Source organism: Pleuronectes platessa, chromosome 20, assembly GCF_947347685.1.
Source record: "Pleuronectes platessa chromosome 20, fPlePla1.1, whole genome shotgun sequence".
Lineage (NCBI taxonomy): Eukaryota > Metazoa > Chordata > Actinopteri > Pleuronectiformes > Pleuronectidae > Pleuronectes > Pleuronectes platessa.
In genome coordinates, this window is record NC_070645.1 from 8,575,651 (window position 1) to 8,589,618 (window position 13,968).

The 13,968-nt window shown below is 41.8% G+C and overlaps 2 protein-coding genes and 1 long non-coding RNA gene across 7 annotated transcripts; 1 reads left to right on the plus strand and 2 right to left on the minus strand.

Annotated features, from left to right (window-relative positions):
• The first annotated feature begins 100 nt into the window (after positions 1-100).
• Positions 101-13,388, plus strand: mcmdc2 (minichromosome maintenance domain containing 2). Its single transcript, XM_053412163.1, has 15 exons — positions 101-197; positions 321-451; positions 560-619; positions 1,265-1,460; positions 1,608-1,730; positions 1,844-1,945; positions 3,267-3,395; positions 3,568-3,805; positions 3,890-4,095; positions 4,230-4,387; positions 4,790-4,969; positions 5,072-5,211; positions 5,611-5,720; positions 5,875-6,068; positions 13,268-13,388. Exons 1-14 carry the CDS (start codon positions 101-103, stop codon positions 6,039-6,041), a joined length of 2,037 nt encoding a protein of 678 aa, XP_053268138.1. The 3' UTR covers positions 6,042-6,068; positions 13,268-13,388.
• Positions 6,282-11,481, minus strand: LOC128425532 (uncharacterized). 5 transcript variants are annotated; one of them, XR_008333154.1, is made up of 10 exons: positions 11,352-11,481; positions 9,840-9,915; positions 9,474-9,539; positions 9,022-9,085; positions 8,558-8,623; positions 8,095-8,160; positions 7,634-7,700; positions 7,189-7,255; positions 6,449-6,502; positions 6,282-6,357 (listed from the first exon to the last, which is right to left on the minus strand). It is a non-coding gene; the product is annotated as an uncharacterized LOC128425532 (long non-coding RNA). The 5 variants fall into 5 exon arrangements; XR_008333155.1 differs by lacking the exon at positions 7,634-7,700; XR_008333152.1 differs by lacking the exon at positions 7,189-7,255.
• LOC128425531 (transcription factor 24) lies at positions 12,666-13,618 on the minus strand. Its single transcript, XM_053412164.1, has 2 exons — positions 13,175-13,618; positions 12,666-12,875 (listed from the first exon to the last, which is right to left on the minus strand). The coding sequence occupies exons 1-2, from the start codon at positions 13,616-13,618 to the stop codon at positions 12,762-12,764; spliced, it is 558 nt and encodes a 185-aa protein (XP_053268139.1). The 3' UTR covers positions 12,666-12,761.
• Between the last annotated feature and the right edge of the window lie 350 nt (positions 13,619-13,968).

The window sequence follows — 13,968 nt, forward strand, 5'->3', positions numbered from 1 at the left end:
GTGGTCTCTATTGCAACCTGGTTGAAGCTAGCGCGCTAACGTTGGATGGTTAGCCGTCATGCTAGCTTTTTAACAAAGTTGTTTTTATTATCGAGTGAAGATGGCGGACGTTTTATCGTTGAAAGAATCCGTGGTGGTGTATTTAGACCGGAGCGGTGGCCTTCAGAAACTGACCGAGGACTGCGAGCAGTTCGACGGTGAGCCTGAACCTGAACAGCCCTAATGCTAGTCGCTACAATAAATGCTTAAAAAAACTAAAAAAACTAAAAAAACACCGCGCTACATTTAAGCTAGCTCTTCCCGCTGTGCTCCCTCTGCAGACCCCCACCATGTCGAGGCGGTGTTCCGGTTCTGCATCTCCGTGAATCCCTCGGACGTGATGGAGGTGGACGCAGTGTTGGGCCACTGTGTTCTGCACGAGCCCTTGAAGGCAACAGCATTGTTTCAGTCTGTATGTGTCAAAGCAAACAGCTACAATCCAAACAGACCACAGCCATCTATTTACAATGTAAACTGCTGTGAGGTTAATTATTTACTTTTTTTCAAATTCCTCATTCAGGTTTGCTTCCTGGCCATACAGACTCTCTCGCTTGTTGAGAAAATACACACAGAGAGTCAGGTGGGACCAATTGAACAGATAGACCACAGATGTTGTATTCACCTTGCTCACTGTGTTTAGTTTAAAGGGATAATTCACCCCCAAAAAAGAAAGTGTTTGAGTCCACATAACACTTCTGGAGATTCAGGGGTAAACAGCATTGCAGCTGAATCAAATACAATTGAAGAATATGTTGATTTGTTCTTCAAACGTAAAAAAAACAACAACAGAAATGATAACATGCCTCCATACTGCTCCTGTAAGCTCTGACATTCAAATTTGACCATGAGAGTACCATGTTTTTAGTCCAAGAGGATATCAGATCATGGTTAGGCTAAAAATACGGTGTTCATTTCAAGTCGAATTTGAATGAGCAGAATGGAGGCACTTTATGTTTTTTTTCTCTGTTGTTTTAATACGTCTGAAGAAGGAGTCAGCATTTCCCCCGGAGACTCCTAAAGTGTTTTGTGGACTCAAACACTTTCCCCCATCCTTCCATCGACGTAGTGGTGAGCGGATAATGAGTGAATCTTCATTTCTGTGGGTTAACCATCCCTTTAAGAGCCATAACCAGTAGCGGTTAACACAATGAACCTTACATACCTGCATCTGACTGAACTGGATCATCCTGTTGTAACAGTGACTCATGTGGCTGTTCTCTTTGAGGTGAATGTAATACTGAAATTGACACACCTGCCTCCGTTCCCTGAGTACACGTTGGACCTCGGCAGTTTCCCCCGAGGATGTGGCCCCATGAGGCCGGTCTCCATGGAGGGCCTGGTCATTGCCATGACGAGGGTCACGAAATACACCCAGGGGGCCCGGTTCCTCTGCGTTAACGACGAGTGCCCCTGCTCTACTGGTACTTTGTTACCTATGAAACCCTCTCTGCAGATTTCTCTCAGTTTTAAGTACTTCTATTAAGACAGATCACACTCAGTTGGATTTGTAATACAATTGTTTGTTCAAATGCACACTTGATTTTGCATTTCCATGATACCGGCCCTAGGGTTCCACCACATCCGAGTTCATGCACCTGGAGCCACGGAGTCGGCGACTGTGAGAAACGACTTCAGCTGCATGATGTGCAGCTCCCAACTGAAAGAGGATGTGAAGTTCAGAGTTCTGGGAGGTGACGATGGGGTTATCACCAGAATTGATAACTGGGCAGAAAGTAGTGACAAAAAACGTGTGTTGTGTTTTTATGTTCTGCATTCATTCATGTGTGTGTCTTTGTGGAGACAGACAAACAGCTGGTGGAGCTGATCCACGTCAAAGCACTGGACGTTCTAAATGGGCACCAGCAAAGCTCACTCAGATACCAGTCTGTCACCCTGTTTCTCAGAGGTAGGTTTACCTGCTCATACAAAAGTCCCCTCTCCACCTACATATAATGTCCTCCAGTCAACATATTTATTGATTTCTTTAAATTAAATCCAAATAAATCTGTTAATTGTAGCATAATGGTCCACATCAGAGTGATATAATTGCAAAGCAACGTATAAAATACAAATTATAATATAAATAGCTTTTTTGGGGGGGACATATTTAATCCATGGATCCTTTGCAGAACACAAGATTGTTTTCTATCAAACTACTGAATAAAAGTCCAGAATTAGTTCATCTCCTTCTGGTAGGGTATACATATGCACCCCTGACACATGTAGGGTACCCTTGGCTGTTTTTTAACCCTGCAATAGGCATTCCTGCAGTATGAATTATTTTTCAGCAGCATTAAGCTTTTAATCATGTATTAAGCTTTTAATCATCTAAATCTTTTCTTCTAAGTATTTGCAATGAAAACCTCTAGTGCTATGAGGTTTGGCAGTTTGCTGTGTGGCAGCATTGGTATGAAGACTGATGGAAACTGCCAATTAACCAGGCAGCTGGTTCAACCATCCATGTCAGGATGCGGCTGCTCTGTTGAGGAGTCCTTGACCAAGCCGGAGCAGCCTCAGAGACCCTGTCCTGCGATGCCTTTTTTGGATTATTTGCATTGAACAATAGCACATTTTGAATTTTACTGGTTTAAAAGGCCAAGTTTTTATTTGCAAGTTAACATCCTAAATGAAAACACTGTACTGCTGATTAATATCCTCAAACAATTCAAAGGGTATTATTTGTTTGTAAAACCCAATTTCTCATTACTTATATTCACTCCTAGTCCTGAATAATGAGGTTGTCATAGCTTGTATTTACACCCAGTCAGATGTATTGAGGTTTGTCATTAATTTCCCCCAGCTTCCTAAATGAGAATAACTTTGGAACACAAACTAAGTGGGGGAGAGTTCAAATAAACAGATTTCCGTGCAGGCAGCCGCACACAGTGCCTCCTGGAGGGATATTAAGTGTTTCTGTCCCCTCTAATAACATTGTCCAGTCAGTACCCCTGAGATCTTAGCAAATCTCAGCACCAGGATTAACATATTCTGTTGACCCAGTCCTGTGGAGGAATTCAATACACAGGGTTCCCGTTACTAAACATATATGCTAATAAGTAGAAGGAACACTCATTAGCTGTCTGTGCATTTCGCACACAGAGAAATCTTTGTTCTTAAGGCCTCGCTCTGTTTCTCTTGGCAGTGGTTTGTAGGTGGCCTGCATGTTTCCTCAATAATCGAGGACAACCCCTTTGAGTGTTATTGCTTTGTTTCCCCTACTCACACAGATGAGCTGTGTAACTTGATGAGAATTGGTCGACTCTACAGGGTGCTTGGAATTCCTGCACATGTCCACCAGTGGCCCAACATCACCTGGAGTGTGGAGGCCAATAGCGTCCGACCGTGGGAGCCAGAACGTAAGGCAGTAAATAATTTAATCTTAAAACCGTTGAGTCTACACAAATCCCTGCCACACACATATTGATAACAACTTAACACTATATGATTCTGATAATAAATTTCACATCTGATATGCAAAATCGTGCATTGTTACCACATTGAATTATATAATCACAATTCTACCTACAGATCCCCATAAAGTCAGTGTCAGGTTCCAAGAGCTGCTGAAAGCCACAGCCTCTTCTCCCTGGAGGTTCTCTGCTATTGTAGCTCACTGCTTTGGGTTGGACGTTTCTCCTCCCGGCTTGTACAACACACTGAAGCTGGGTTTGTTGCTCAGCTTGGTCCAGACCAGAGCAGATGCAAAAGAGACATGTCACAACTTGGATCTCTTCGTCATCACTACTAACACCCTTGTATTAGACAGGTAAAGGAAAGCTAGGTGACTTGAATTATGCCTCCAGAGACTTTAATCTTCCGCATTACCCATCACCCTTCGTGTTTGTGCTAGATTGTTGACATACAGTTTGGGTTTGGCCATTCGCGGGGTCAGACATCAGGCCTCGGGGGAGATGTTTGCATCCCTGTCCCGGGACGAACATGGAGCAGGCACTGCCAACATCCATGCTGGTTCTGCCCTGCTAGCCACCGGGGGCATATGCATGGTAGGAGATCTTGGGTGTTACAAGAAGGACAAGTTGGATTCCATCCAATCAGGTAAAGCACCAAATTGATTAATAAAATAAGTTTTGCATTAGCTTAAATGAGAGGATTATTGCAGCTTTAAAAACAATTGGTAATTTCTGCCAAATATATTAATAATTGTATTTTAATCATTTGAATGTTCTCAGTTCTGGAGAGCCGCACGGTGTCTGTATTCATCCCAGGAAAGAAATACGGTGAGGATGCTGACCAGCAGCTTTCCTTCCCGCTCCACTGCAGCTTCTGGGCCCTCACAGACCCCTCTCAACGTTCAGGGAGGACAGACTGTACTGTACTGGGCACAGCAGTGAGTCCAAACACAATATGGTGTCGTATTAGTATTGTATAGCTCACTTAAAACATCATCTCAATGTGGACAAACAGGTCTGAATTACGTTTTTTGTGAAAATCCCATTACATTCAACTGAGATGTTGTTTGTAGATAGCACATGCAAAACAGGAAATTGAGACAATTTACTTCTGTTGAAGGAAATGCCCTGCCCAGAAAACATGACTTCACAGCAAAGCCCTTGAGAATATTTACTGCTTTGGTTTCCTCTTTTGCAGGGAAGCTGTAGACAACAAACTGTATAACAGTTCTGTAGACTCTTCTTTAGATGTCAAGATCTTTTCCTATTTATAATTATCATATTAGAACTTTGAAAACATTAGACAACTCTCTGATGCCCAGGCTCTTCTCTGTGAGCAGGAAATGGGTCCCGTACAACTTCAGCTGGCAGACAACTTTGGCCTGGTCATTCGGAGTAGGGATATGATGGGAGAGCAGGCCCTGCTCGCCCAGACTGTCCACACCCTCCAGCAGTCAGTACAGCCTGGAAAACCCCTCTACCCATCCTGCTGGGAGTTCTCCTCTCACGACTACCAGGAAGTCAGGCACCAAGTCATTTTTATATAAATTCACTGTCTTCATTTTAGAGTTTCTTCATTTTAGTAGAATTTATATTGCTGTTCTGAATTCTTTATCTTCCAGCTGGTAGCCCACGCTCGGAGTTTACAAGTGGAGCTTAGTCCTGGAGCTGAGAAAATGATCCACGGTTACTATATGGCCAGCCGTAGAGTCAGAACCCAGAGTCAGGGTGTTAAGATATCAGTGGCCTCTATCAAACTACTGTAAGCACTCTATTTAATATTGATACTTGCTGCTTTAATATTCCATCTTCACTTTTGTGCATTACCAGAGAGACTATGTAAAGATCACGAGTCAGTCTGGTGTAATGTAATTTAATATCCACTAGGTGGAGAACTCCTTCATAAAGACCATTTTTCTTTTGGCAATGACAGATGTTTATAAACACAGTGACGAAGTAAGTGTGTATGTAGAAGTATGTAGAAGTAAACCTGTGGACATAAATCGGAATAAACATGTTTAATTGAGTTTTAATTCAAAATTTATTTATTACCTGTACAACTCAGTATCATGTTACCATCCCACGTGATGAAAATTTAAAGTCTTTACATGCAGCATATTACTTGTTCATTTAAACGCCACTATTCATGTTTTATTGTAAGGATCTCTTTGGCTGAAGCTCACTGCAAGTTAAGTCTCAGAACACAAGTGCTGGAGGAAGACGCTGTCATCGCTGTGCTACTCTGTGAAAACTCCGTCACTCTCAAGCACGGTACGAAATGAATGATCACTTCACCCTTCCCACATATTAATCCAACTACAAACACATCATTCCTCAAAGATCTTCCATCATTGAATATAAGTTCTGTTGTGATAGTCTCTTTTGTGATTTTTTTTTTTGTAAGTTTGCCTCCTTCTTCCTCCAGGGGCCTCTGCTCTCATTATTCCACCTGACGCAGTGTTTCCCTATGACCTGGAAGATGTGGACGGTTTGCTCAGAAGAGACATGGCACTGGATATGCTCCACCAGAATATCCTGCGCTTCATTTACGCCTACGCACCAGGCGCAAACAATTACATCACAGAAGAGTAACATCTCTCCAAAGATCCAATAATACAGGTAAGCAGCACTACATCGCACAGACTGATTAGACTTAGTGTTCATCCTTTCATAGCTGTATACTCATTAAACAGATACTGGCACACAAAGACATGTTGAATTTAGTGTAGCAGTGGTTAAAGAGTTGCTAGAAATAGGTGACCAAAAACATTTAAAATAGATAACGGAAAGAAGTGCATAGGGGAAGAAAAAAAACTCATATCAAGCCCAGGCTTTTTTTTATTCATAAGTTTTATTCAGAAAAATATTAATAAATCTGCGAAATTGTGATCCATCCGTTCCAGGTACACTGTAAAAGACATGACAACAGTCAGAGAGATGACAGAATGAATGATGTGCAAACAGCTTTATGTCGCAAGGGATTGGGAGTTGGTACCTACCTTTGAAATTTGGTTTCCCCATAAACTTGTGATCAGTCAATTGGCTCCGTAACCCTGCAAATAAATAAAAAATAATCAGTTTAATTGGGGGGGAACAAATCCACTTATCTATGGTTTTACACCTTTATCTTTTAGTTCAGTTAGTCCCAATCTCAGCAGCCCATTTTGGTCTGATGGGTAAACGGCGATAAGATGATTTCATCTTAACTACTTCAAAAACGGGGCATAAACCAGTGAAATGAACATGAGTACATTTTAGGATCAGCTTTACTTAGCAGGGATGAGATAACGCTAGCACTCAGACTTTGGCTCCATTACAGCAGCTGAATCAGTTCTATACCGATCATTCGAACATTACACGTTGATGGGTCAAGCTGGCATTTCCTGTGAAAACCAGAACATTGGGACAACAGCGCCCCAGGCAGGGTAAAACTATACTTGCAGCTGGTAATTCAGTAGTTACAGTCTCACCATTTTGTTGTCTGACGGGTAAACGGCAAAGTTGTTAACTCATCACTATTCCAGCTGCAAGAGGTACCAGCTCTCAATGTTAAAGATATAAAATCATCTAAGAATTGAGCCGTTTTGGGGCAAGTAATAGTTCTGGTTTGGAAATACTTTACCAGGTTGGACTAGTTGTGCATTGCCTTCCAAATTGTTTTAAGATATAATCATCTTGTTATGCGCAGCATCAATATGTGCCATGTAAAAAAAATAACATTTTGTAGTTATGAACTCACCTCCTGATCAGCACAGGATTATACTTCAGGTGCATCTCCAGCCACCATATTATATGATCTGAAGCACCTGAGGGAATGACAGGAAATTACATGAATGAGATTGACCAAATAGAAAAATAGTGTTGGGCAGGGTAACTCTAATGTTGCAGCTGGTAATTCAGTCGTTACAGTCTCACCACTTTGTTGTCTGACGGGTAAACGGCAAAGTTGTTAACTCATCACTATTCCAGCTGCAAGAGGTACCAGCTCTCAATGTTAAAGATATAAAATCATCTAAGAATTGAGCCGTTTTGGGGCAAGTAATAGTTCTGGTTTGGAAATACTTTACCAGGTTGGACTAGTTGTGCATTGCCTTCCAAATTGTTTTAAGATATAATCATCTTGTTATGCGCAGCATCAATATGTGCCATGTAAAAAAAATAACATTTTGTAGTTATGAACTCACCTCCTGATCAGCACAGGATTATACTTCAGGTGCATCTCCAGCCACCATATTATATGATCTGAAGCACCTGAGGGAATGACAGGAAATTACATGAATGAGATTGACCAAATAGAAAAATAGTGTTGGGCAGGGTAACTCTAAGGTTGCAGCTGGTAATTCAGTCGTTACAGTCTCACCACTTTGTTGTCTGACGGGTAAACGGCAAAGTTGTTAACTCATCACTATTCCAGCTGCAAAAGTTGCCATGGCTCACAGTCCAAAAGGATAATAGACTTGAGCCATTTTGGACTCATCTGCTATTCAGTAAGTTCAACTAAAGTAGTTATCAGGATTTTAAAATAATTAACCAGTTTTGATTAATGGAGAAATGTATTTCAATGCTATTGTTCTAAAAACTAAATATTTTAAATATGACCATATTCCAGGAGCATTAAAAGGACGCACTGTAGTAGGGAACTCACCTCATCAGCACAGGAAACAAGGGATGACACCAGGTTCATCCTTTCATCTCATGTATTTAGAGGCAACTGAAGGAAAAACAAAAAAAGGAATGGGATTGACCAACTATCACAACATAGGGTTTGGATTAAGCAGGGTGACAATAAGGTTGCAGCTGGTAATTCAGTCGTTACAGTCTCACCACTTTGTTGTCTGACGGGTAAACGGCAAAGTTGTTAACTCATCACTATTCCAGCTGCAAGAGTTGTCCCGGCTCAGTCCAGAAAGATAATAGACTTGAGCCATTTTGGACTTATTGGCTATTCAGTAAGTTAAACTAAAGTAGTTATCAGGGTTTAAAGATATTGAACCAGTTTGGATTTATTGAGAAATGTTTTCCAATGTTATTATTTTACAAACAATATATATTAAATATGACCGGGCTCCAGGAGCATTAAAAAGGACGCACTGTAGTGGGGAACTCACCTCATCAGCACAGGACACAAGGGATGACACCAGGTTCATCCTGTCACCTCATGTAGTCAGAGGCAACTGAAGGAAAAACCAAAAAAGGAATGGGATTGACCAACTATCACACCATAGGGTTTGGATTAAGCAGGGTGACAATAAGGTTGCAGCTGGTAATTCAGTCGTTACAGTCTCACCACTTTGTTGTCTGACGGGTAAACGGCAAAGTTGTTAACTCATCACTATTCCAGCTGCATTAGTTGTTATGGCTCAGTCCAGTAAGATAATAGACTTGAGCCATTTTGGACTTAATAGCTATTGAGTAAGTTAAACTGAAACTAGTTATCAGGGTTTTAAGATATTTAGCCAGTTTCGATTTATTGAGAAACCTTTTCCAATGCTATTTTTCTACCAAACAAAATATTTTAAATATAACCGTGCTCCAGGAGCATTAAAAGGACGCACTGTAGTAGGGAACTCACCTCATCAGCACAGGACACAAGGGATGACACCAGGTTCATCCTGTCATCTCATGTAGAGAGGCAACTGAAGGAAAAACAAAAAACAGGAATGGGATTGACCAACTATCACACCATAGGGTTTGGATTAAGCAGAGTGACAATAAGGTTGCAGCTGGTAATTCAGTAGTTACAGTCTCACCACTTTGTTGTCTGACGGGTAAACGGCAAAGTTGTTAACTCATCACTATTCCAGCTGCATTAGTTGCCATGGCTCACAGTCTAGTAAGATAATAGACTTGACCATTTTGGATTTCTGCTATTCAGTAAGTTAAACTAAAGTAGTTATCAGGATTTTAAGATATTTAACCAGTTTGGATTTATTGATAAATGCTTTCCTATGCTACAAACGAAATATTTTAAATATAACCGTGCTCCAGGAGCATTAAAAGGACGCACTGTAGTAGGGAACTCACCTCATCAGCACAGGACACAAGGGATGACACCAGGTTCATCCTGTCATCTCATGTAGTCAGAGGCAACTGAAGGAAAAACCAAAAAAAGGAATGGGATTGACCAACTATCACACCATAGGGTTTGGATTAAGCAGGGTGACAATAAAGTTGCAGCTGGTAATTCAGTCGTTACAGTCTCACCACTTTGTTGTCTGACGGGTAAACGGCAAAGTTTCTAACTCATCACTATTCCAGCTGCAAGAGCGGCCAATGCGTAACAAACAATTGGGATTGGGAATTCTGTCCAAGTTTGACGCATTTAGCATTGCTCGCCAATGCAATTCTACCACAATCATTTAAAATATAGAAATACATGTAGGAACTCACCTCCTGTTTAGCACAGGACACACGCATGATTACATCAGGTGCATCTCCAGGCACCACATCTTGTAACCCGAGGCATCTGAAACGAGAAATTACAGGACTAAGATTAACGTTGGAAAACAATTATCTGCATCTTTTATTTATTTATATATATTTATATATATATATATAATAAATATATATATATAAAAAAAACCTATTGGGCTGCTGTTTAAGTTAGTCACAGTTTCACCACCTTATTGTCTGATGGGTAAACAGCAATAGAGTGAAGTCATCATTATTCTAGCAGCAAAAATACCCCGTAACCAAAAACTGCGAACACCAATCGCCGTAACATCCACAGATGGACAGGCATGTGCTCATCTGAAGTTTGCAGTGCTGGTCAGACATCTGATACAAATACCACGATAACACTGAGCATTTAGACATTTATCATTGGTTGATTTCAAATATATTAGCCTATCATGGGCCAGTTATTGCTTGAATCAGCCATTTCCCCTGCATTCCTAAAAAGCCACATGCATAAAAAAAAAAAAATCACGATGCATTTCCAGTCTTCATCCCTATATGCAGTCACGATTCAAACCTCACAAGTCTGTCACAGCAACTTAACCAAACCTCACCGCTAATTGCCCTCAGGAGTCTCGTATTGATTCTCAGCTCGCATGAATCAGAAGTACTGAAGGAATAGCCAATATGGCGAGGACAGATGAGTGATCACCCGAAGGTCAGAGGGGACAGTGTAACGCAGCTTGGGAGCACGGCGAACATCGCAGGTCTGAGGACGGGTTCAACAGCAGGTCACGACCTCTGCCATGACCTCCAGTCCTCAGAAGAGATCATGAGGACTTTCCACAGTGAAATAATGGGAGGAGAGGGGGTCGATTCCCTGACCAGCCGCTGTTCTGCTGACGACTGGACAGAGCCAGATAGGGTGCTGTGTGAAGCAGAGTGACGGGGGGGGGGGGGGGGCGCCTTCCTCCTTTGAACTGTCTCTAAGAATGATTTATTACGTTACTTCAGGGATGGGACCCGTCTATAGACAGACATCGAAACTGAATCGGTGGGTTCGGTGGGTTCGACTGGTTCTGCATTCCACCTGCAACATGGCATGGGTTTTCATCTACTCTAAAATGAGCCTTGTATGCAAAACCCACCAAAAAAAAGTAATTCTGATGTGACAAAACCTAAGCCCTAATTTCCAGCTCCATTTCAAATCCACGTGTGGTTGCAGGGTAGTTGCCAAGAGATCAGAGAAATTAACTTGATTCACTTTGACTGAGTGTATTAACCGGACATGTTACAGGTAATTACGGTGTTGAAATCATCACGAGAACCACTGCAGATCAGCTGCACCACGCTCTCGTGTTACCCACGTGGCGGACATGCTAGCTAGCTTCATGCTAACTGCCAGCAGGCCAGCGTCGGTTTCGACTTTGAAACCGACTTTGCTCGGGAGCACGTTGACGAGTTGCAACAATTAAACACAAAAACCCCAGCTCCACCGTCACTTACCCGCATTGGTGGAGATTCATCCCGGAGAGGTAATCGTTCAGCCGGGACGCAGGAGGAAGGACGACCGCTCTCCACCATGTCTCCGGGACAAGAGGCAGCTCTTCCGGTCCCGGCTCCGGACACTGCGCCGTAGATCTGCGCACTGCTGCGCGTGGTGAGGAGCGTCCAGCGATATTTATGACGTTTAAATTGCAATAAGTAAACCCGCTGATTAATGCATTGACTCCTTTTCATTACCCACAAGTGCCAGCACTGGAATCCTGGTTATTTTATTATATTTATAAAAGACGTTCAAAATAGATTAGAGACTTTTTTTTAACTACAACCTCCCCGATATCCTACAAACTGTTAGTAATACATATTTACTGTCCTTCTGCCCCCATACAATGTTGTGATTATTTTCTTATTATTTACGTCATGAAAATAGCTGGTGTTGATTTTTCGAAATATGGGTAGCCTGGTTCTTGTTGGATTTATTTTTCAAACTCATTGTTGTCAAAGTTTAAGCCCAGCTGAACTTGAAACAATATGTTACATACATTTAGTCATCTATCTGTATAATATTCTTAATTTTCTCATTTAATGTATTTGATCTCTACCAGACTAAAGAATACTGAGGTCAGTATTTATGCTGCAAATCAATGTTATGTTTTCATCTATTAAAACCTGAGTCTAGCCTGTAACTGAGTTTAAGTACATCAACCAATGACCACAAGAATAAACTTAAATTATCAAATAATAATAATAATAATAATGTGTCCTGACAAATGCGGATTATATATTATTCAAATACATATAAATTGTATTATTTTCTTTGTAATAACATAACCAAGTCTGATCGACTGGGGCGGTTTTCATAGATTTTATTTTCTTTTTCTTTCAATCATCGTCAAAGACCTTCGGAGACTCGTCTTCTCTTTCACCGAGGTCATTTATTCACAAACACATTTACAAGCATGCGTGTAAAAATGAGCCGGAACATGAGCTGGAGAGCCCCCATTGTTGACTCTCGCTGACAGACCACTTCACATGACAGATGTTAAGTTATTCACACATGCATTTAGTGCAAATGTTTTCAACTCAAAGTGCACACCTCAAGCATGACGGACTCGGTACCCCGCGGAATTTCCTGCAGATGATCGCGACATGTATGGAGCTGCACGATGCAGGGCAAAACAAGGATCAGCCAAAATAACAACAACACAATGCAAAATGCCTTCTTTTGGAGAAAAAAAAATATACAATAAAAATTCACAAGTAATATATTAATTTACAACGTCTTCCTACTGGTAGGGCTTGTGGGGGGGAGTGAAATCAGGTGAAGGATCATTGTTCTACAGTCAGTGGACACGTGATGAGGCCCGAAACATCGTCAACTCATGCAATTGTGAAACTGCTCCATAGAGTGATTTATTTCTTGGAGGTGGACGATGATGGACCTTGATTCTCTGACTCTGAGGAGTGTGTGTTGTTCAGGAACTGACCGGAGGCCCCGACGTACAACCTGGAGCGCATCGGCCATTTCTGCAAAGACATTTCATATGTTAGTAAAAGAAAAATGGATAAATATATATATATATTTATATATCTCAAATAGGCCCCAAAAGGCCGGTGAGGAGGATGCTACATGCATAGAAGAAATGTCAATTTAAGTAACATATAAGATAAGAATAATAAGTTTTCCTTTTTCAGATCTACTCAAATAATTTTGAAACTAAATTAATGCTGAATACACAATCTGATGCATAAAACAAATGTAACAAACATAAATTACGATTATCATTATGGTGGTTGTCATTATTGTTGTTTGCATTATTACTGACCTTCACTGGGTGCAGGTAGCCATCACCCTTCAATGAGCGTAACGCCTCTGTTTGTTTTTTGCTCTCTCCCTCCTCCGCACCTTCCTCCTGCAGTGTCCGAGTCAAATGGGCAATATATGTGGTGGCTAGTATCAACACGTCGAGTTTGGACAGCTTGGTGTCCGGCGGCACCGACGGCAAAGTCCTCTGCAGCTCCAGGAACGCGGTCCTCAGCGTCTGCACGCGGCTCCTCTCCCGAGCCGCGTTCGCCGCCGCCGGCCGACCCCTGCCTCCGAGGCCGCCGAGGCCGCCGCCGCCTCCGCCTCCGCCGCTGCAGCCTCGCTGGAGCTCCCGGCGACCACCGTCCGGACTGGGGCTTGAGCTGGGACTCGACGCGGGGCTTTCGTCCGCAACCGTCCCGGAGCAAGTGCCGCTGTCCATTCGGAGCGTCTGTCTTCCCACCATCAGTGTGCGATCAAAGAACTGAAAGTTAGATACCAGAAGTTAGTTTTAATAGTTTAACCTGCAGGGCACGATTTATATGAATTTAAGTTAAAACTGAATAAGAGTAATTTAGATATAACTCATTATTTATTTAGGAAATTTTCAGTCATTAACCCTCTGTGCTATTAAACGTAACCCTTTAACTTATTGCCTAATGAAATCTACAATTGTATACGTAAGTTATTGTATTTGTGTATTTATTAAACCATAACTTAAGTTCCATTTTTTCTAGATGTTTGTTGTCAAATTGCATGGTGATCCAAACAGACAACTCCTCTACAGTTAATCTCCTGACAAAACTTTGACAATCC